The sequence below is a fragment of the Clarias gariepinus genome, chromosome 20 (genome assembly GCF_024256425.1).
Source record: "Clarias gariepinus isolate MV-2021 ecotype Netherlands chromosome 20, CGAR_prim_01v2, whole genome shotgun sequence".
Taxonomy (NCBI): domain Eukaryota; kingdom Metazoa; phylum Chordata; class Actinopteri; order Siluriformes; family Clariidae; genus Clarias; species Clarias gariepinus.
Genome location: NC_071119.1, coordinates 10482164 through 10501468, shown reverse-complemented (window position 1 = coordinate 10501468; position 19305 = coordinate 10482164). Strand labels below are relative to the sequence as shown.

Here is a 19305-nt window from a genome sequence, read left to right as displayed (position 1 = left end):
TGCAGCTTTTGTAATAGGCACATTAAGAGTATTTTCGAAGCTTTAGTGTCTTTTTAGTTAAAGAGGAGTGACATTGTGAGTTTGTGACACTGACAGTAAGCTGTAATGTTAACTCCAGACCTGGTAAACAGATCATTAAGTTATCTAAAGTTACATCTGACCGCTGCTGGTGCTGCCAGTGATTTTCAAAATGGCCGATAAAAAAAACTAAACTGGGAAATAAACTTTAATCTAATCCCAAACAAATTTTATAAGTTAAAACACCACTTACCGCGAATAGTCCATTAATCCGCCATCTTCATCTCTAGTGCAGTTTGGCAGCGTCAGTTCGGCGGGGGTGGGAGCGGGTTGTTAAAATCACGTGATTGCAACTCAGCGCAGCTAAATTGCTGGCTTGTGTTAACGTGTCCTTGAGAACGAAGCGCCATCTAGTGGTGGAACCAGGTAAATGCATAAATAGGGCTTGAATGGGCGTGTTTACTGTGAAATCTTGACACGCCTTTCTCGAAGAAAAAGGAGGGGGGATTACGGCGTGCATAGGGCAGCCATACGCCATTCGTACGCAATTCACACGGGCGCGGCTATTTGGCGTGGCTCCATCTGTACATGAAATGACAATCTCTTACCCAGTCATCAGTAGTGTACCATCCACCCATTTCCACTTGCCCTCTGTGTCTTTGTCATTAAGACCAATCCAACCCCGACCTCTGTAGCCCAACTGTTTCAGGATAAATTCCTGTAAATGATAGAACAAAATCATAGTATTTATTTTTCTCCATAAACTCCCATACTTATAAAATAATAAAATTTAGAACCTCATTCTCTCTCTCGCTCTCTCTCTCTTTGTCTCTCTCTCTCACCTGTTCCTCCCTGCTGTTTATTATCACCAAATCTGCTCCTTTATATATGCAGTCCTGTCTGCTCTCATCCCAGGTTTTCTTCTGAGTCGAGATGAAGTAAGACCTGGAGTTGAAATATCTCCACCCCAAACGTGAATCTGATCAAACACCATAAGATCTTTAAGGCTGTATTCAAAATTGGGTAATGTGTGCTCAAATATATATATATATATGTTTCGACCTTACTCAGACTGTCACCACAGTCTCATTATGAAAGACGCCATTCTTCTGCCTATCCTCGAGACCTAATACCAACAACGTCAGGTGTCTGACCTTAGGGGTTGGCTGCTATATAAACATCCGGTTAAACTGACTACTTCCTCTTTGCCTTTTTCACCTCATCTGAGACCGGAACGGTTGATTGCTTTAAAATTAAATAAAAAAAACCTTATTGGGAGAGATTACAAATTCAATTTACCACGTCTTTTGTGCAGGCGCTTTAAGTTCCTGAGGGTTGCATTGGATTTCTTCCCGATATTTTGGACGCGACGTATCACATGCCGGTAAGTCTAACTTTTCCTACTTCCTTTTTTTTAAGGTATTTTTATGCTTAAATCTACTGTTCGCAGTAGACGTGATATTTTTATTCCGATAACTACATGTGTGCACGTAGGGTGACGGATATTTCTATACTTGTTTGTTCGTTTACATTTTCTTTGCCGTTGAAAAGCTTTGTCCGCAGACTTCATTCGGCTAACGATTATTAAATATTGATCATAGAAGTACTGTTTGCAGTTACTGAGCACTTATTAATGAACAGTGATTTGTCACGGGTTGTGTAGTTATTGATTATGGGCGTTTGAGTCTTTGCTAAACACTAGCGCAGCCTAGTCTGTTAAAATGAGCCACTCAAAGTGTCGCTTTTGTCAATGTGAGATGCATCCACGAGATGGACATAGAGAATGCCCATCCTGTTTGAGTACGCAGCATTTGCTTGCTGATATTAAGCAGTCCTGTGCGTCAGCAGTAGGCTTAACGTTTCAGGAAAGAGTGCAGAGAGCCAGGCACTCAAATGGTTACAAGAAGGATGCTACGGTTAAGGCATCCTTTGCCGGCGAACATCCTTATAAGCGCAGCAGGGATAACTCCACGTCCTCGTGTTCTGATGTATTGCAGGCTAAACGTGGAAGGACCATTATAAATCAGAAACCTGAAAATGATAAACAGTTACAAATTTTAGCAGGTTTACATAATTTAGCCAATAAATTTGAAACACATACAGCTACTGGGAAGGCACAACCACGCACAACCACCCACAACCCTCTTGGGTGATGAGGAATTACACCGGGAGGGGACAGTTGATTCAGTAAATGTTATTTCGCTGGATGCAAATGACTCACTTTACGCCAGTGAGGGGAACGCTAAAGAGGATAATGAGGATGAATCCAGGTCTGGCGTTTCGGAAGAAAATAGCCCACACTCTGACATCCTTTCTCGTATTTTGAGTGCTGCAAACATATTGGGCCTTGATACTAAAGAAGACGTTAGTGTCTCAACCCCACAGCAAGGTGTTTGGGCAAGTATTTCCCGTGTTCAGCCCCCTGTGTCTATCCCTGTGGCTGATGATTATTCTCAAATGTTGAGAAAAACATGGAATAATTCAAAAGCAGCACCCCAGTTTAATGCAGGATACAGACGATTTGCCAAGATAAATTATGCTCCTGAGAGTGGCATGGGTAGAGAGAGAAATGCCTCCAGTAGAGAGAGAAATTGCAGCATAAACCTCTTTAGGACCTGACCGGGTCACAGATAACCCTAGGTGTCGAGGTAGAGAATGTCAGAAGACAGAGCGACTAATGTGCCAGGCATACAATGCAGCGACTCGGGCAGCCTGATCGGGAAATGCTCTGGCAATAGTCTTGGCAGCCCTGAGAAAAGTGGTCAGCTCAAAAGATTGCGATGTTGTGATTTTGGTTGATGCAGCTCTTATCACACATTCACAACTTACCAGGGATATTGGCGCGTTCATGTCTTCAGCGGTCATGGCCCGAATGCTGATTTGGTTGGCTCAGACATCCTTGCCTAAAACCATTAGAAAAGAATTTACCAATATACTGGTAATTCCTGGTAGAGTTTTTCACTCGGACTCTCAGTCCCTGTTGAACACCGCCGACCTGGCAAGGCGCAGAAGGGAGTCTGTCCAGCAAACATTTGGTCATATGGCATCCACTAGACTTGACCATAGAGGTGCTCAGCTCTTTTGGCCCCCACACTCCCACCGTTTGGATCATTGGGGGCATGAGAGGAGACAAACTAAAGGTTACTAGCCCCATAAAAAGAGCACCAGACCATCCTACCATACTCTCCAGATTGACCACCCTCCAGCACAGGGAGGATTCCCAAGGAGGTGCACCACCAGGGGTTTCAAACCCTGGGGAGGTCCTGCAAAACGGTCTCGGGGCTGCCGGAGCACGCTCCCAGCTTTGCCTGGACAGCTGGAAAAAGTGCACATCAGATCCCTTGGTCCTAGGTATTGTCAAGAAGGATACAGGATACAATTCCGGCGGTGTCCTCCTATTTTTTCAGGCATCCACATGACCATAGTCAAGGACCCAATCCAGGCACAAATTTTAGCCAACGAGATTGCATCCTTATTAAAAAAGACGCAATCGCCTAGTTAAGCCCCAACTAACAGCCCACTGGGCATTATTCAAAATATGTCCTTGTGGCAAAAAAGGATGGTGGACTTTGACCAATCCTGGACTTGCGGCAACTGAACCGGTTCATAAAAACACTGCTGTTCAGAATGCTGACAACAAAACAAATTCTAGAGTCCATAGAGCCAGGCGAATAGTTTACCTTCATAGACCTAAAGGACGCGTACTTCCATGTACCGATCTGTTCAGATCATTACCCATTCCTTCACTTTGCCTTTAAGGATTGGGTTAACCACTTCAAGGTCCTACCATTTCGCCTCTCGTTATCTCTAAGAGTCTTCACCAGGATGGTTTCAGCAGCCCTTCATCCCCACCAGTGTGCAGGAATAAAAATCCTAGAATACCTGGATGACTGGTTAATCTGCGCACCTACCCGCAGTCAGGTTATCAGGGACACTGGGACAGTAATTTAACATGTCCAGTCTCTCGGGTTTAAAATAAACTGGGACAAAAGCAATCTAAGTCTTTGACAGCAGACCCTGTTTGTAGGGATTTCCCTAGACTCTCACCTAATGAGGGCCTCGTTATCCCCTCAGAGAGTGAGAAAATTATCCAGTCTGGCCCAGTCATTTCACCTGAACAAGAAGGTGAAACTAATTAAGTTCCAGCAGCTGCTGGGTATGATTGCAGCAGCAGCAAGTGTGGTTCCCCTTGGTCTTCTCACAGCCCGCTCACTACAACGGTGGGTAAACAGTTTCAATCTGCATCCCAAATTGGACAGACATGTGAGAATAAGAGTTACACAGAAGTTTACTCAGATACTATGCTCTTGAAAGAGCAAGAGGCTACTATCACATGGGACACCTTTAGGGAACATCCCAGCGATATGGTTTGTGATAACAACAGACGCCTCCCTAACAGAATGTGGAGCAGTTTGGGAAGGCAGATCTGCCAGGGGCACCCGGGACCCTCCCTGGACCACACAACACATCAATGTACTGGAGCTCAGAGCGATTTACCTCTTTCTGAAGGCCTTTTTTTCCGTTATTACAGAACAAACGTTTTGATAAGGACGGACAACATGTCTGCGGTGTATCACATTAATCACCAGGGGGCACCATATCAGCACGATGCCTCCATGTGACAAGAAAACCACTTTTCTGGGTGTCCCCAAACTTCCTGTCTCTCAAAGCTGCATTTATACCAGGGGCGGTGAACAAAGCGGCGGACCTGCTGTCTCGAACTGGACCACTCCCAGGAGAGTGGCGTCTCCATCCCGAAACGTTGAGACAACGGTGAGACTTGTATGGGAACAGTTTGGTACAGCAAAAATCGATCTGTTTGCAACAGCAATGACAACTTATTGCAGCAAATGGTACTTCCTGAGCAACCTGGGAGATCCCTTGGGGATAGATGCACTATCTCAAGAATGGCCGGGAAAGTTGTTGTATGCTTTCCCCCCTCTACCGCTGATTTCCCTGGTGCTAAGGAGAATTGCGATAGGTCAACACAAAGTCTTGCTTGTGGCCCCAAGATGGCCAAAGAAACTCTGGTTTCCAGCACTTCTACGCTTGGTTTAAGGTCACCCTTGGCAGCTACCGAAAAGAGTTGATCTCCTGTCTCAAGCAACAGGACAAATTTGGCACCCAAAGCCAGAAATTCTACAATTGTGGGTGTGGCCTCTACTCAGCCCCGCTCTAACCTGGGTTTAGATGAGGCTGTAAGGAGAACAATAAATAGCTCTAAGGCACCCTCTACTTGGAGTAACTATTCAAGCAAATGGCGAATATTCTCCACATGGTGCCGAGATCAGCAGCTAGATGCTACCAATTGTGACACCAGCTTTGTTCTTCGGTTTCTTCAGAAGTTGTTGGATTCTGGGAAATTGGTTAACACTATAAAAGTATACATCTTAGCCATCTCACATTTTCATGCATCAGAACAGGGTGTAAGTGTTGGTAAACACCCCTTAGTGTCTTCCTTAAGGGTGCACACTGCTTATGCCCAGGGAAGATTATAAGGTCACCCGCTTGGGATCTTACTACTGTCCTGTGTTCACTGGTTAAAACACCATTTAAACCTTTGGTTCAGGCCAGCCTGAAGTTCCTGACATGGAAAACAGTCTTCCTCCTGGCAATATGTTCAGCCAAGAGGATCAGTGAATTGCAAGCTCTTTCAGTCAGTGAGGACTGTCTGAGATGAAAGGCGGAAAACGCGGGGGGGTTTTCTATGGCCAAATCCGGCATTTCTACTCAAAGTCTTTAGACCTGGTACAATAAATCAGATTGAGCTGGATGCTTTTCACCCAGAGCCCCCTTGATCAAGTACTGAACTAAATAGCCCCTCCCTATGTACCGTCACAGCATTGCGTACATACATTGAGCATACTCGTCCATTGCGGCAGTAACATACACAATTATTTGCATGTTTTGATAAAAAATGTGCAGGCAAGCCTGTGTCCAAGCAACGTTTATCTCACTGGATAGTGGTTTCAATTTCACAAGCATATTCCAGTCAAGATCTACCTATTCCTGGTGGTCTAGTTGCCCACTCTACCAGGAGTATGGTCACCTCCTGGGCAGCACTTAAGGGCGTATCACTTTCAGACATATGTGATGCGGCCTCTTGGAGCACCCCATGCACGTTTATAGGATTAACGTTGCGAATCCTAATTCTTTGGGGTCTGCCATTTTATCTACAGTTAAGTTACCAGAGAAAAGGGGTACTACGGTACCTTGTGACTCTGTTGATACTAGTCATCCAGAATCAGACCGTGGTGACGGTCTGAGTGAGGTCGAAATAGATCGTAAGTTATGTCCATAACTATGGATCTATGAGACCGAACGATGACTGACACCATCTCTTGTCACTCGGGACGAGCTGAGGCGTTTCAGGCAAGACAAAGTAGTCTCTTTAACAGGATGTTTATATAGCAGCCGACCCCTAAGGTCAGTCACCTGACGTTGTTGGTATTAGGTCTCGAGAATAGACAGAAGAATAACGTCATTCAGAATGAGACCATGGTGATGGTCATCGTTCTGTCTCATAGATGGACATAACTTACGATATATATATATATATATATATATATATATATATATATATATATATATATAGTGCTGGAGGAACAGGCCTAGACAAAAATGACGGTACTTTAACTTAATAGTTTGTTGCACAACTTTTGGAGGCAATCACTGCAATCAAACGATTCCTGTAACTGTCAATGAGACTTCTGCACCTCTCAGCAGGTATTTTGGCCCACTTCTCATGAGCTAGGTGCTTCTGTTGTTTCTGGTTTAAGAGGGCCTTTTCAATCAAACGATTCCTGTAACTGTCAATGAGACTTCTGCACCTCTCAGCAGGTATTTTGGCCCACTTCTCATGAGCAAGCTGCTTCAGTTGTTTCTGGTTTGAGAGGGCCTTTTCAATCAAACGATTCCTGTAACTGTCAATGAGACTTCTGCACCTCTCAGCAGGTATTTTGGCCCACTTCTCATGAGCAAGCTGCTTCAGTTGTTTCTGGTTTGAGAGGGCCTTTTCCAGGCAACATGTTTCAGCTCCTTTCAAAGATGCTCAAAAGGATTGAGGTCAGGGCTCATAGCAGGCCACCTTAGAATAGTCCAATGTTCCCCAATTCATGTGTTTTGGGTCATTGTCCTGTTGCAAGACCCATGACCTGCAACTGAGATCAAGCTTTTTGACACTAGCCAGCATATTTCTCCCTAGAATCCCTTGATAGTCTTGAGATTTCATTGTACCCTGCACAGATTCAAGACACTCTGTGCTAGATGCAGCAAAGCAGCCCAAGAACATAACAGAGCCTCCTCCATGTTTCACAGTACGGACAGTGTCCTTTTCTTGATATGCTTCATTTTCCCATCTGTGAACATAGAGCTAATGTGCCTTGGCAAAAAGTTTCATTTTTGTTTTATCTGTCCATGGGACATTCTTCCAGAAGCTTTGTGGCTTGTCAAAATCTAGTTTGACATATTCCAGTCTGGCTTTTTTATGATTTGTTTTCAACAATGGTGTCCTCCTTGGCTGTCTCCCATGTAGTCCACTTTTGCTCAAACAACAATGGACGTGCCATCTGACACTGATGTTCCTTGAGCATAAAGTTCACCTTGGATATCTTTAGAAGTCTTTCTGGGCTTTTGCTACCATTCAGTTATCTGTCTCTTTGATTTGTCATTCATTTTCCTCCTGTGGCCTTGTCAAATGGATCTTAAATTTCTGAATAATATTTGCAACTGTAGTGACAGGAACATCTAGCTGCTTGGAGATGGTCTTATAGCCTTTACCTTTAACACGCTTGTCTATAATTTTCTTTTTTTACCCTCCTGAGACAACTTTTTCCTTCGCTTCATCTGGTCCATGTTGAGTGTGGTACACACTGTCACAGTACGTCTGATTTCAGCCATAACATAGCTCCTCCGAAAGTAATCAAAGTTACTCCGGTTCCAGCTCCGCGCCGCCTCTTGTTTTTTGCCGCCTCAGTCACAGCGCAAGCTCACCTGTTGACGATTTGGATTAATCAGATCCGCTTATTTAAGACGCTGCAAAACACCCACCCGCTGCCAGATTATTGGGCCGTTCATGCCAATATTCCCGCGTTTGTTTTTGTCATTTGCTCACAGTGTTTTTGATCCTTCTGTTATCGACCTCGTCCATGCCTAGCGATTTGAAATTACTGCTCGTTTTGGATTACCGGCTTTGACTTCCCCGTTGTACACTGACCACGAGACTGCCTAGCGATTTGGAATTACTGCTTGTTTTGGATTACCGGCTTTGACTTCCACGTTGTGCACCGACCACGAGACTGCCTAGCGTTTTGGATTTCTTGCATGTGTGGAGCTACTGCACGTCTGGGTTACAGACATCACTCCCAGAATCCTCCGAAGCCCCTCCGCGCGTTCACAGAGACTGTAAGTGGCACACTATCTTTTGCTTTCTGCTCTTGGATCCTTCCTTTCACTTTTGCGGCTACACTCAGGTCCGTGACACACACCATGTCACCAAACAACACAGTGACTACCTGAAGCCCTAAATATAGGCCTATATATATCACACATAGCACATTGGTGCTGGAGGAATGTTAATTTAATGTAATAACTGGAGGTTTATGTTTAGATCTCCCCAAATGCTCCCAAAATGCATTTAATGTGATGTCACAATATGATGCTGCTCAAAATAATGTCACTCAATATAATGCCACATAAAGTTATAAACCACATTTCAAAACAGGTTTGAGGCATTGTTATGGCTTGTCACCTGTTTAAGTAATTAAAAATTCCTCTAAAATTTTGCATTTGCAATGTCTTGATCACATACTGTAGACCCAGTTTGCTGTCGATCGCATAAATTCTCTAAGAAGAGTGTAGTAAAATCCAATGTGTGCATTTTGCAAGTAACCCAAAATACTACCTTTCTGTTAAGTTGAGCCCATGACATGCAAGGCGAACGTTTTTAGGCTCAGTGAGCTCTAAATGTCTATCGGGTTTCGTGTGCATACATGCAAGTGTGTATGAGCTATATGCTGCAAAATCTCATGTGAGGGCCCTGTGCAACATCTTGGACAAAGACTCTAATGCATCCTAATAGCAGAAGATTCCAAACTGTTGGCCAATGTTCAGGAGTTTTTGAGCATGATAAGACCTAGGTTTTACTTGGCCAGCTTGTCTATGATTACAGTGTGTTTGAATCCCAATGAAAATTAAGCTGGTTACTGGTTGTGTTGAATAAAACAACAAAAAAATAAAATAAATTAAAATATTTTTAAATAAATAGCTGCCTGATCCATGGTTTAATTCAGACTTAGTTTCAGTCCATGGATCTCTTACCTAAACTGGCCATCTTTAAAGCATGTACTCACCCATGGTGTTGTGACTGGTGAGTAGCTGATTTTTGTCTGTAGTCAGGGTACTATAATTGGTCTGTAACCAGTCCCTCTCTGTAGACAAGGTGTTGCAACTGGTCTGTAGGCGGTCCCTCTCTGAAGTCAGGATGTTGTAATTGGTCTGTAACTGGTCTTTCTTTGAAATCAGGATGGTATAATTTGTCTGTAACTGGTCTCTCTCTGAAGTCAGGATGCTGTAACTGGCTTGCAACAGTTTTTTCTCTTTAGTCACATTGTTGTAATTGGTCTGCAACTGGTCTTTCTCTTTAGTCAGAGTATGGTAACTGGTCTGTAACTGGTCTCTTTCTGTAGTCAGTGTGTTGCATCTGATTTGCAACTGGTCTTTCTCTTTAGTCAGGGTGTTGTATCTGGTCTGTAACTGGTCTCTTTCTGTAGTCAGTGTGTTGTATCTGATTTGCAACTGGCTTTTCTCTTTAGTCAGGGTGTTGTAACTGGTCTGTAACTGGTCTCTTTCTGTAGTCAGTGTGTTGTATCTACTTTGCAACTGGCTTTTCTCTTTAGTCAGGGTGTTGTAACTGGTCTGTAACTGGTCTCTTTCTGTAGTCAGTGTGTTGTATCTACTTTGCAACTGGCTTTTCTCTTTAGTCAGGGTGTTGTAACTGGTCTGTAACTGGTCTCTTTCTGTAGTCAGTGTGTTGTATCTGATTTGCAACTGGTATTTTTCTGTCTTTATGTTGTTGAATTTGATCCATGGAACTGTGATGGCAGTCAGCAGAAGAACACACAGCATCAGAAGACATACAGCAGTCAGTCTGTAACATTTATTCCCTGTATGATTGATTCCTGTAATTAGAAGAAATTAGGTGATGTAAATATATATTTCTCTTTTTCACTCGTAGCAGTGGTGCTAAAAATTTGGAGTACCCAAACAAATGTATGATTTATATATTAAAACTAGTGCTTATTTGCTTGCATAGTTAATGCTTAATGGTATTGTTTTCCTAGGGCAAAATTGAGAGCAAAAAATACAATAGGTGGTTATCTTTTCTCGTAATATCTCAGTCAAGTTAACTACCATCACTGTTGTAAAGAATAGAGCTTTTTTGTGTCCATTTTCAACACTCTGCTTACTTCCTGGTTTCTTCATTAAACTTTTTAGCTGTAGTGGCACAGGAGGCACAGGCTACAAGTTTAAGTACAGAAGCATATATAAATTGTGGCTCATTTTAAAGGATATGTAAACACAGCTCTTATAGTGGTTTCTGTAGGGTTTTAACGTAATAATGACAATGAATGGCTGCCGGCATTCTTCATCATTAATATGTAGGGTTTACCTAATAAAGACAACGAATGACGGTTGCATTGTCACCGATAAATGTAGACATTTTAATGTGGACATTATGCCAACACATCCTTCACCATTAATAAGTAATGTTTAGCTCTGGGTCAGAGTTGTATCGAATCTTTAACGATTCGGGTTAATTTGATTAACTGAATCAAAATTTATAATGTACACTTTATCGACTACCCGTCCAGCGTTTAGCACAATTTAGTGTATCTTACCAGTTCTGGTTATCACATGGCCAACGGCTATAACACTAAATCTAGTATTTAGCAATTATGAGCAAGGTAACACGATCTGGGCAAATGTTTAGACTTTAAAATACATGACCAAGACAACAGTACTTTATAAAGAAACAACAATTTATTTGACTAGTCTACGATACATGAAACTACACTACTTGAACGCACGCACACACACACATACACACAAACAGTTTGGAAGGTGAAAATGAAATGAAGTTATTCTAGTACTGTTTACTAGATCATTTAAAGTCACATGAGCAGAGTCTTGGGTTTAATCGTACGGTTTAGTTATGAAATGAGCACCAACTTTAGCAAGGTATGCAGCTTTGTTTGTTTACTTGCGTTATGTTTTATTCTCATCCATTGGTTCGCCTCCAGCGAAGGGAATCACGGCATTGCTGATTGGTTGCTCCACTGTTGTAGAGATGACGTCTGTTGGGAAAGCCCTTCAGTGAGGCGTTGGTTGCTGGTTACCAATGGCTGCACTCTGGAACTACTCCTGAGGTTCCCGTCATTGCGGGACTTTGAAGTTCTGGCACAAAGTCTTGTTAAGAGTTCTTGAAGAGCGGATGATGCCATCAGCGGCGCAGCGTCCGCAAGGGCTGGAGCCCGAGCTGCTTGGAAGATGGTTCCTCCTGTTGTGCATAAATTAACCCGGTGTTTCGGCTGTCATGTGTGACCCATCCAGTTGAAGTTTTTAATACTTTATAAAAAGTAATTTTGCATGAGCTCGGTTCATGCTACCAATTTATCGTGTTCACCAACATTCTTGGAATAAAGCCAGCTTGAGATTGACACCAAACATTACATATCTTACCCAATTATTCCTTCCTTTATATAATAAAATAGTTTGTAAATGCTGATTACACCTTTAAATTTATGCAAAATAATCAAACAGACACAGGATTAAAAGGAACTGAGTAAATATATGTGAATACGTTTTGCCCCACTGGCACACTTTAAAGATGTTTAAAATAGTGTCCATGCCGTATGCCTTTGTTCATGGAAAGGCATGTCTTTCGGAGGTCAGGAGAGTGTCCAGGTGTGATAGGTTCTCCCCCCCCAGCTCGGGGTGAAGCTGTAAAACTGTCTTTTTTGTTTACCGGATCGCCGATATACACCCTCGGTTTCGGGGTCTTTCTTTTTTCTTCTATCTTTTCTTTTTTTTTATTTTCTCTTCTCTTTCCTTTTCACTTTTCTCTTTGCTTTTCCCCTATACCGGAGCCACGTGAGCCCAGAGTAGCATAAACATCCAGACTATAAAATCTAACAAATGTGTGAGGAGAGGACAACCTGCCGCATCACACACTTGCTGCAGGGAAATACCTCTTGCCAGCGCAGTATATGAGGCGATCCCCCTGGTTGAATAAGCCCTAATTTCTAGAGGCGAAGTGAGCCCACGCGCCTCATAAAAGAGAGCAATAGCATCTCTCACCCAGTGTGACAAGGTCTGTGTAGTGGCGGCCGCCCCCGGTTGCAGCCTCATAACATATGAAAAGCTGCTCTGACTTACGCCACTGGCTGGTGCGGTGGACGTAAATCTGAAGAGCACATACTACACAGTAAGTGAAGTCTCTTCTGCTCCGAAGCTGTAAAAGGCGAAGGACAGAAAGCTTAAAAACAACATGGTGCATGGTTAAGAATGGAACTTTCGGAAGATAGTTCGGTGAGGATGCAAAAGGCCATTTTTTTAGCCCAGGGGCAAAGTCTAGGCAGGATAGGGAGACTGACAAGGCATGAAGATCTCCAATTCTCTTAAGAGAGGTAATTGCCATAAGCAAAAACATCTTAGGGGTCAGAAACCTGACAGGTGCTGACTCTTGTGGTTCGAAAGGAGTGTCAATTAGACCTTTAAGCTTGATAGATAAATCCCACGAAGGGACCGTGGCTCTAGTGGGTGGCCTCAACCGTTTAGCTCCATGAATGAAACGGGCAACTAAAGGGTGTTTTCCCACAGTAACCCCATTAATCAGAAGGTGACAGGCTGAAATAGCAGCTACTTCCATCCTGAGAGTACTATGGCCGAGCCCGAGGACAACTTTGCCTGCAGAAACTCCAGCACTGAAACAATTTGGCAGTTGACTGGGTCTACCTGCTTTGTCATGCACAAACTTTCAAATACATTCTATTTGAGGGCATAGGCTCTTCTAGTGGAGAGAGCCCTAACACTTAGAATAGTCTCAATTACGCTGGCTGGAAAACCAGCTTGACTTAGTTGGTCCCATTCAGGTCCCGTTCCAAAGCTCGGGCCGGGGATAAAATATTGTCCCCCGCGCCTGAGATAGAAGATCCCTCCTCACTGGAATCACCATGGTGAGCCGTCGAGGAAAGATACTGGATCCGAGAGAAAGTGCTTTAGGGCCAAAAGTAGAGCCATCATTTCGAGGCAATTGATGTGCCACGTAAGAAGATGGCCTCTCCAGCTCCCTTGGGCTGGACGGTCATCTAAGACCGCACCCTAGCCTGTGAGGGAAGCATCTGTTGTTAGCATCTGCGACGACAAGATGAACTTAGAGTGGGACCCAGAGTCAGAAACCGTGGTCTGAACCACATAGGAAGGATACGAAGCCTCTGGCACGTAACCCTTATTGGGGATTGGCCCTCGAGTGAAATCCCCTGGTTCTTAGCCACAACTGAAATGCTCTCATGTGCAGAAGGCCCAAAGGAGTCACCGTGGATACAGCTGCCATGAGAGCTAAGATCTCTGAAGTGATGAACAGTCACTTTCTGGTCTAGCTTAATTTCCTTGAGGGTGTTGAGAATGGATTCAACACGAGCGGGAGACAGCTGTGCCCGCTTACAATCGAATCCCATGTGACACCCAAATATGTTGTCCTCTGAACAGGAAAGAGCACGCTTTTCGTGGCGTTGGGTCTCAATCTTAAGAAACAAGGATGAACTAGGACGACATGTTGATGTCGAAGTGCTAGCTACTGAAACTGGGCCAGCCAGTCGTCTATGTAATTCAAATACGGATGCTCTGGAGTCGTAAGAGTCAGAACTACATCCATGCATTTTGAGTATGTGCGGGTGAGAGAGCTAGACTAAATGGAAAGACCCGATACTGGTGAGCTTCACCCCCCAAAGTGAATCTCAGGAACCCCCTTGTGTTGTGGCAAATTTTCTATATGAAAGTATGCGTCCTTCAGATCGATTGTCACGAATCAATTACTTGGTAGGATTTGAGAGCAATCACTTTGAAAGTCAACATTTGAAACTGTATTTATTCATTTTTAGATAGCGGTACAGCCCGCGAAAATCGGACGCAGCCCCCCGTTTCTCTTGGGAACCAAGAAATACCGACTGTAGTAGCCTGACTTTCTGTCTGGTAGGGGAACATGTTCTATGGCCCCTATTCCCAGCAACTTCTGTCAGCAGATGCACCGTTTCCGGTCTCACGGAAGTGGAGACCACGCCATTCAAATGCAGAGGGTGATGTTTGAACTGAATCCCGAATCCACCCCCACAGTCCTGGCGGCTAAGCTTTAGGACTTCTTCTTCGAAAATAAGACAGTGTGGCGGTCTGATCTCTTTGAGGCGGCTTTTGAGGGGCGGCAAGCCGTACCCCAGTCCTTACGAGGGGATGCCCAGCTGCTGACGCTTTCCTTTTGCGCCTCTCATCTGGCGAGAATCAGATCTGGTCCAGACTGGGTGGCCGACAGACTCGACTCTTGAGCACAGCATGGGAGAAATTTCCTGTTCATATAGCGAAGCTTCCCGAACCCTAGTGGCGACGGAATTAACAGCGTTGCAGAACAGGCCGGAAGGTGAGACTGGGGCATCAAGGAGGAATGCTTGATCCTTATCCTTGATGCCTGTCAAATTTTACCACAGGTGCCTTTTTGCGGACACCAGGGAAGCCATAGAACGGCCGATAGCACGGGCCGTCTGCTTGCTCCCGCGAAGGGACAAGTCAGTAGCCCGGCGTAATTCTGTGAATGCTATCTCATTCACGGTACCGCTCATGCTCTAATCCTTTAGCAGATCAGCCTAATACGACTGCAAAACCGCCATGGTGTGCAAAGAAGCGCAGGCCTGACCTGCTGCTTGGAAAGCCTTTCCTACCAGGGTAGAAGAAGTTCTACACGGCTTGGAGGGAAGTGTTGGCTTTTTTAGTGAGGATGATGTTCCAGGGGAAAAATTAGCCTGCGAGCGTATCTTCTATCTGGGGCTTCATCATATAACCTTGTGCTTTTGCATCAACGATATTCACATAAAACGAAGTTAATGGTACAAAAATACGGGAAGAATAAGGCTTCCTCCAAGAACGAGTAAATTTATTATGGAAGTCGCCAAAAAAACGGGGAGAGAGCGGCATTGTGGCTCCATCTCCTGACCACCCGACAGAAATCTGTCGTTTAATTTAAAATGTTTGGGGAAGGCTTGTTCCTGCGGCCAATCAATGTGCAGGCGTTCGGCTGCATGCATTATGACTTCAAGCAGCTCCTCATATTCTTTATTCTCTTTAGAGGAGTGTTCTGAGGTAGCTACTTCCATTTTTACAGAAGCAAGAGAGCGAGTGTCTTCTACACACTTACAAGAAGCACCGGAGCGCACTTGTGAAGTGGAAGTAGAGACTTCCCGATCGGAGAAGAGGGCGAGAGAAATGAGGGGAGATTCCGTCTCGCGCATCTCGGCCAGCGGTTTGAGTGCAGCGCGGCTTGTGGTTCCCTAAAGAACGCGAGGCGCGCGCGGAGCACCTTCATGGGAAGAAGATCACAATGTTCGCAGTCTCCGTGAAGCCCACAGAGAGCGTGCTTTTCGCCCAAACACTCAAAGCTAAAAGTAAAGGAGATCGCCCTCTGAAAATAAATTTTCGCAAGGTGGGGGACATCTCATTTTAAAATAGGCCATTTTATAGGTGAGTTAACACTTTGCTTTTAATATGCTTTGACTTTGCTTGTACACACACGCACAATGCGGTGAAGACAAAAGATCTAAGGAATATTACCGGTTTACTCCTATTTATAACCTGCAGATGCGTCTCATCAGATGACGTCACCTGACCGAGGTTATATAAGCCAAAATTTGGCGTGTTTGATACACACATGCTTCACAACCGGCAACACGAAAAGATGTTTCCATAGCGTTTTCACGGAGCATTGAGTGTAGCCTTTGAAAGGGAACAAGAAGCCCCGATGATGGATTACATCCGCAGACAACAAGGGCAGATTGACAGCCTAGCGAGGGCTGTTAATGACTCGGCCCACAGCGTCCGCGATCTCTTGACCTGTCAGTCATCCCTTTCCACTCCTCGGCAACACTCCGCACACTCTCCACCATGCCACCAGGCAGCTTGCTCCACCAAAAAAAAATCAGTTTCATCACGCAGCAGCTCACCGGGACAGTGATGGATTGGGCAATTGCAGTGTGGAGCGCAGGCGAGATCATCACGTCCAGCTATGAGCAATTTCTCCCAGCCTTTCACGTGGTATTCGACCATCCTGATCAGGGCAAGTCAGGGGAGCTGAGGCTGGAGCAGGGAAATCAAGCTGTCGCTGATTACGTGGTGAAGTTCCGCATCTTGGCCGCGGAGAGTGGCTGGTGCGACAGGAGCCTGCTAGCCAGGTTCTAAGATGGTCTCCATCCTGAGATCCAGCTGGAGCTGGCGTCCCGAGACACCGACTTATCTCTTGACAGCTGTATAGAACTTTTGGCAATTAAGTTAGACCAGCACCTCCGCGGCCAACGATGATTTTTTTCACAGCGATGAGTCCACGTTGTTTCACAGTTTATGACATAGTGACAATAAACAGCTGAACAACTTCACTTTTCTGAGAAATTTTTTTTTATTTTGTTTGTTTATATTTAGAATTTTTGTAGCAATACAAGAAGATAGTTTGGTCTGTGCAAGTTTTTTTAATATCTACAAGTTACAGTTGATATTAAATAAATAAATAACACCTTCATATCCCCTCTCAAGAGAGTGCCATAGTCTATTGTCAGTTTTAATGATTTGGCTGAAAGTAATTATCACTACATAAGTACCATTGATCATGAGTTTCAGCTGAAACAACTTCTATACATGATTGCAGATTCCAAATGTATAAAGATGCATGCTATATATCAGACCAAACTGTTATCTTCTTGTACTGCTATACAAGTTCTAAATATAATAAAAACTTTTTTTCTCAGAAAAGTGAAGTTGTTTAGCTGTTTAGTGTCATTATGTCAAACAGTGAAACAATGTGGACTCATCGCTGTGCTTGCTGTAACTAAAAAACACTGCAACTGCTTCAAAGTCTTTCCACGACACCACGTTAGGCTACGTCTTGACTCATTTACATACCGATGGTGATTGGAAGTTTACCGAGGGCTCAGGGGAGGGGTGTGTGTGTGTGTGTGTGTGTTTGCGTGCGCGCATTTCTTGTACTGTTATAAAAATTCTAAATATAAACAAACAAAATACAGCTTTTTTTCATAGTTAAACGGAAAAGTGAAGTTGTTCAACTGTTCAGTGTCACTATGCAGATGTTGCACTCAATGTGATTACCGAAATCTTTGGTTTAGTTCTCATTGAGTTTCCACACATCACTTCCACATTTCCCTCGTTTTTATTACATGATTCTTAAGTGAGCATAAACAGTAAAACATTCCGTAGGTTTATAATACACCGCGGCCAAGTGAACCACCTTTCCGTCGAACGAAACGAGGCATAATCGTGGTGTTATATATATATATATATATATATATATATATATATATATATATAACACCACGATTATGACTCGTATATATATATATACTGTATCTACTAAGAAAATGAGAATCACAGTTTGGAAAAGCCAGGAAACGGCATAATCGGCGCGCAGCTGTCAGCGATTTTACGTAAATAAGAGCAAAATGGCTTTATACTGTCTTTTACTGGTGCGATGTTGAAAATGTAAGCATACAGGGTGATTAAACTCACAGATCTAGAAAAAGTCATGAAATCAGGGTCCAGCAATTTGATCGAGTGTGAAGTTTTTTTTTTTCCCATTGCGGTTAAATGACCGCTGCTCGGTGCTTCTAGTGTTAAAAGGGGCACCTGGGAAGAAGCTTGGTGGAAACAAAAAATTTTATGGCGGATTAACTCATTGTTTATGATGCCATTTTTCTTGCTGAGTTTATACAAGAGAGTTGTGAGGAACAGTTCCCTTGCCATTTTTTTCTTTTGCTGGATTATCACTGACCGGACTGCTACACAGAACTTCATTTCTGTGCTCTAGAACTGTTTTACTGCCACCGGTAAGGCTGATTTATTTCTCCCACACACATTCACAATAACCTGAACATTCAAAACATTTACTCACACAATTTCATTTGTACATATTTTGTAAATATCATTGTTTTTTTGGTGCACTTGTTTGCTTTTTAACACTGAATGCACATTTGGGGTTCGGTTACCCAAACAGGGGGAGCCGCCGGACATCATAGAGTACTCCCATCAGAGGCCGCTCCCAAGAGAGGGCTGGGAGGGGCCGGTCTTGCGATCCCACGAGAGCAAAGCCATCACGAGTGAACCGTGTAGGAGCTGCTGTCCACACAGGCCCACACTGACGCTCTGCCCATTGCCAATGCTTACCATACTGTGCCCACATGCCAGCGATGCACTGCCCACCGACCTGCACATGCACAACTTCACATCTTTTCCTTTCCTTTATTCCTTTCTTCCTCCCTTAACCCTTTTCCTTTCCCATTTATTCTAAATAAATTATCCTTTTCCCATGAGACCTCGCCTTGTGTATGTGTTTGTGGTGCGGACCGTGCAAAAAGTGTCAAACCTTTTACTACAACATACAGTTAACCCATTTCATTCGACAACAACCAACATTACCAGACATGCCACATATTGATAGCAGCTTCCTGATGCCCGCAAATCATATATCATTATCCCAGAAATTGAGACAGAAAAAAAGAGAGAGAGAACATGCACACATACAGGTCACAAGTGTGACCTTCTTCTTTGGCTTTCGGCTGTTTCCTTTCAGGGGTCGCCACAGCGAATCATCTGCCTCCATCTAACTCTATCCTCTGCATCCTCTTCTCTCACACCAACTAACTTCATGTCCTCTCTTACTGCATCCATAAATCTCTTCTTTGGTCTTCCTCTAGACATCCTGCCTAACAGTTCCAACCTCAGCATCCTTCTACCGATATATTCACAATCTCTCCTCTGAACATGTCCAAAACACCTCAATCTGGCCTCTCTGACTTTATCTCCAAAACATCTAACATGGGTTGTCCCTCTAATGAACTCATTCTTGATCCTATCCATCCTTGTCACTCCCAAAACGAACCTCAACATTTTCAGCTCTGCTACCTCTAGCTTTGCCTCCTTTCTTTTCTTCAGCACCACTGTCTCTAAGCTGTAGAGCATTGCTGG

General features: G+C 43.9%; 1 protein-coding gene across 1 annotated transcript in view; it reads right to left on the bottom strand.

The window, feature by feature from the left end:
• Positions 1-19305, bottom strand: part of LOC128508315 (C-type lectin domain family 4 member M-like) — a 324096-nt gene that overhangs the window by 75881 nt on the left and 228910 nt on the right. Inside the window, exons 4-6 of the mRNA XM_053479586.1 lie at positions 9384-10065; positions 861-997; positions 627-736 (exon numbers count right to left, since the gene is read on the bottom strand). Of these exons, the coding sequence (XP_053335561.1) occupies positions 627-736; positions 861-997; positions 9384-10065 (929 nt within the window). The remainder of the gene's footprint in view (positions 1-626; positions 737-860; positions 998-9383; positions 10066-19305) is intronic.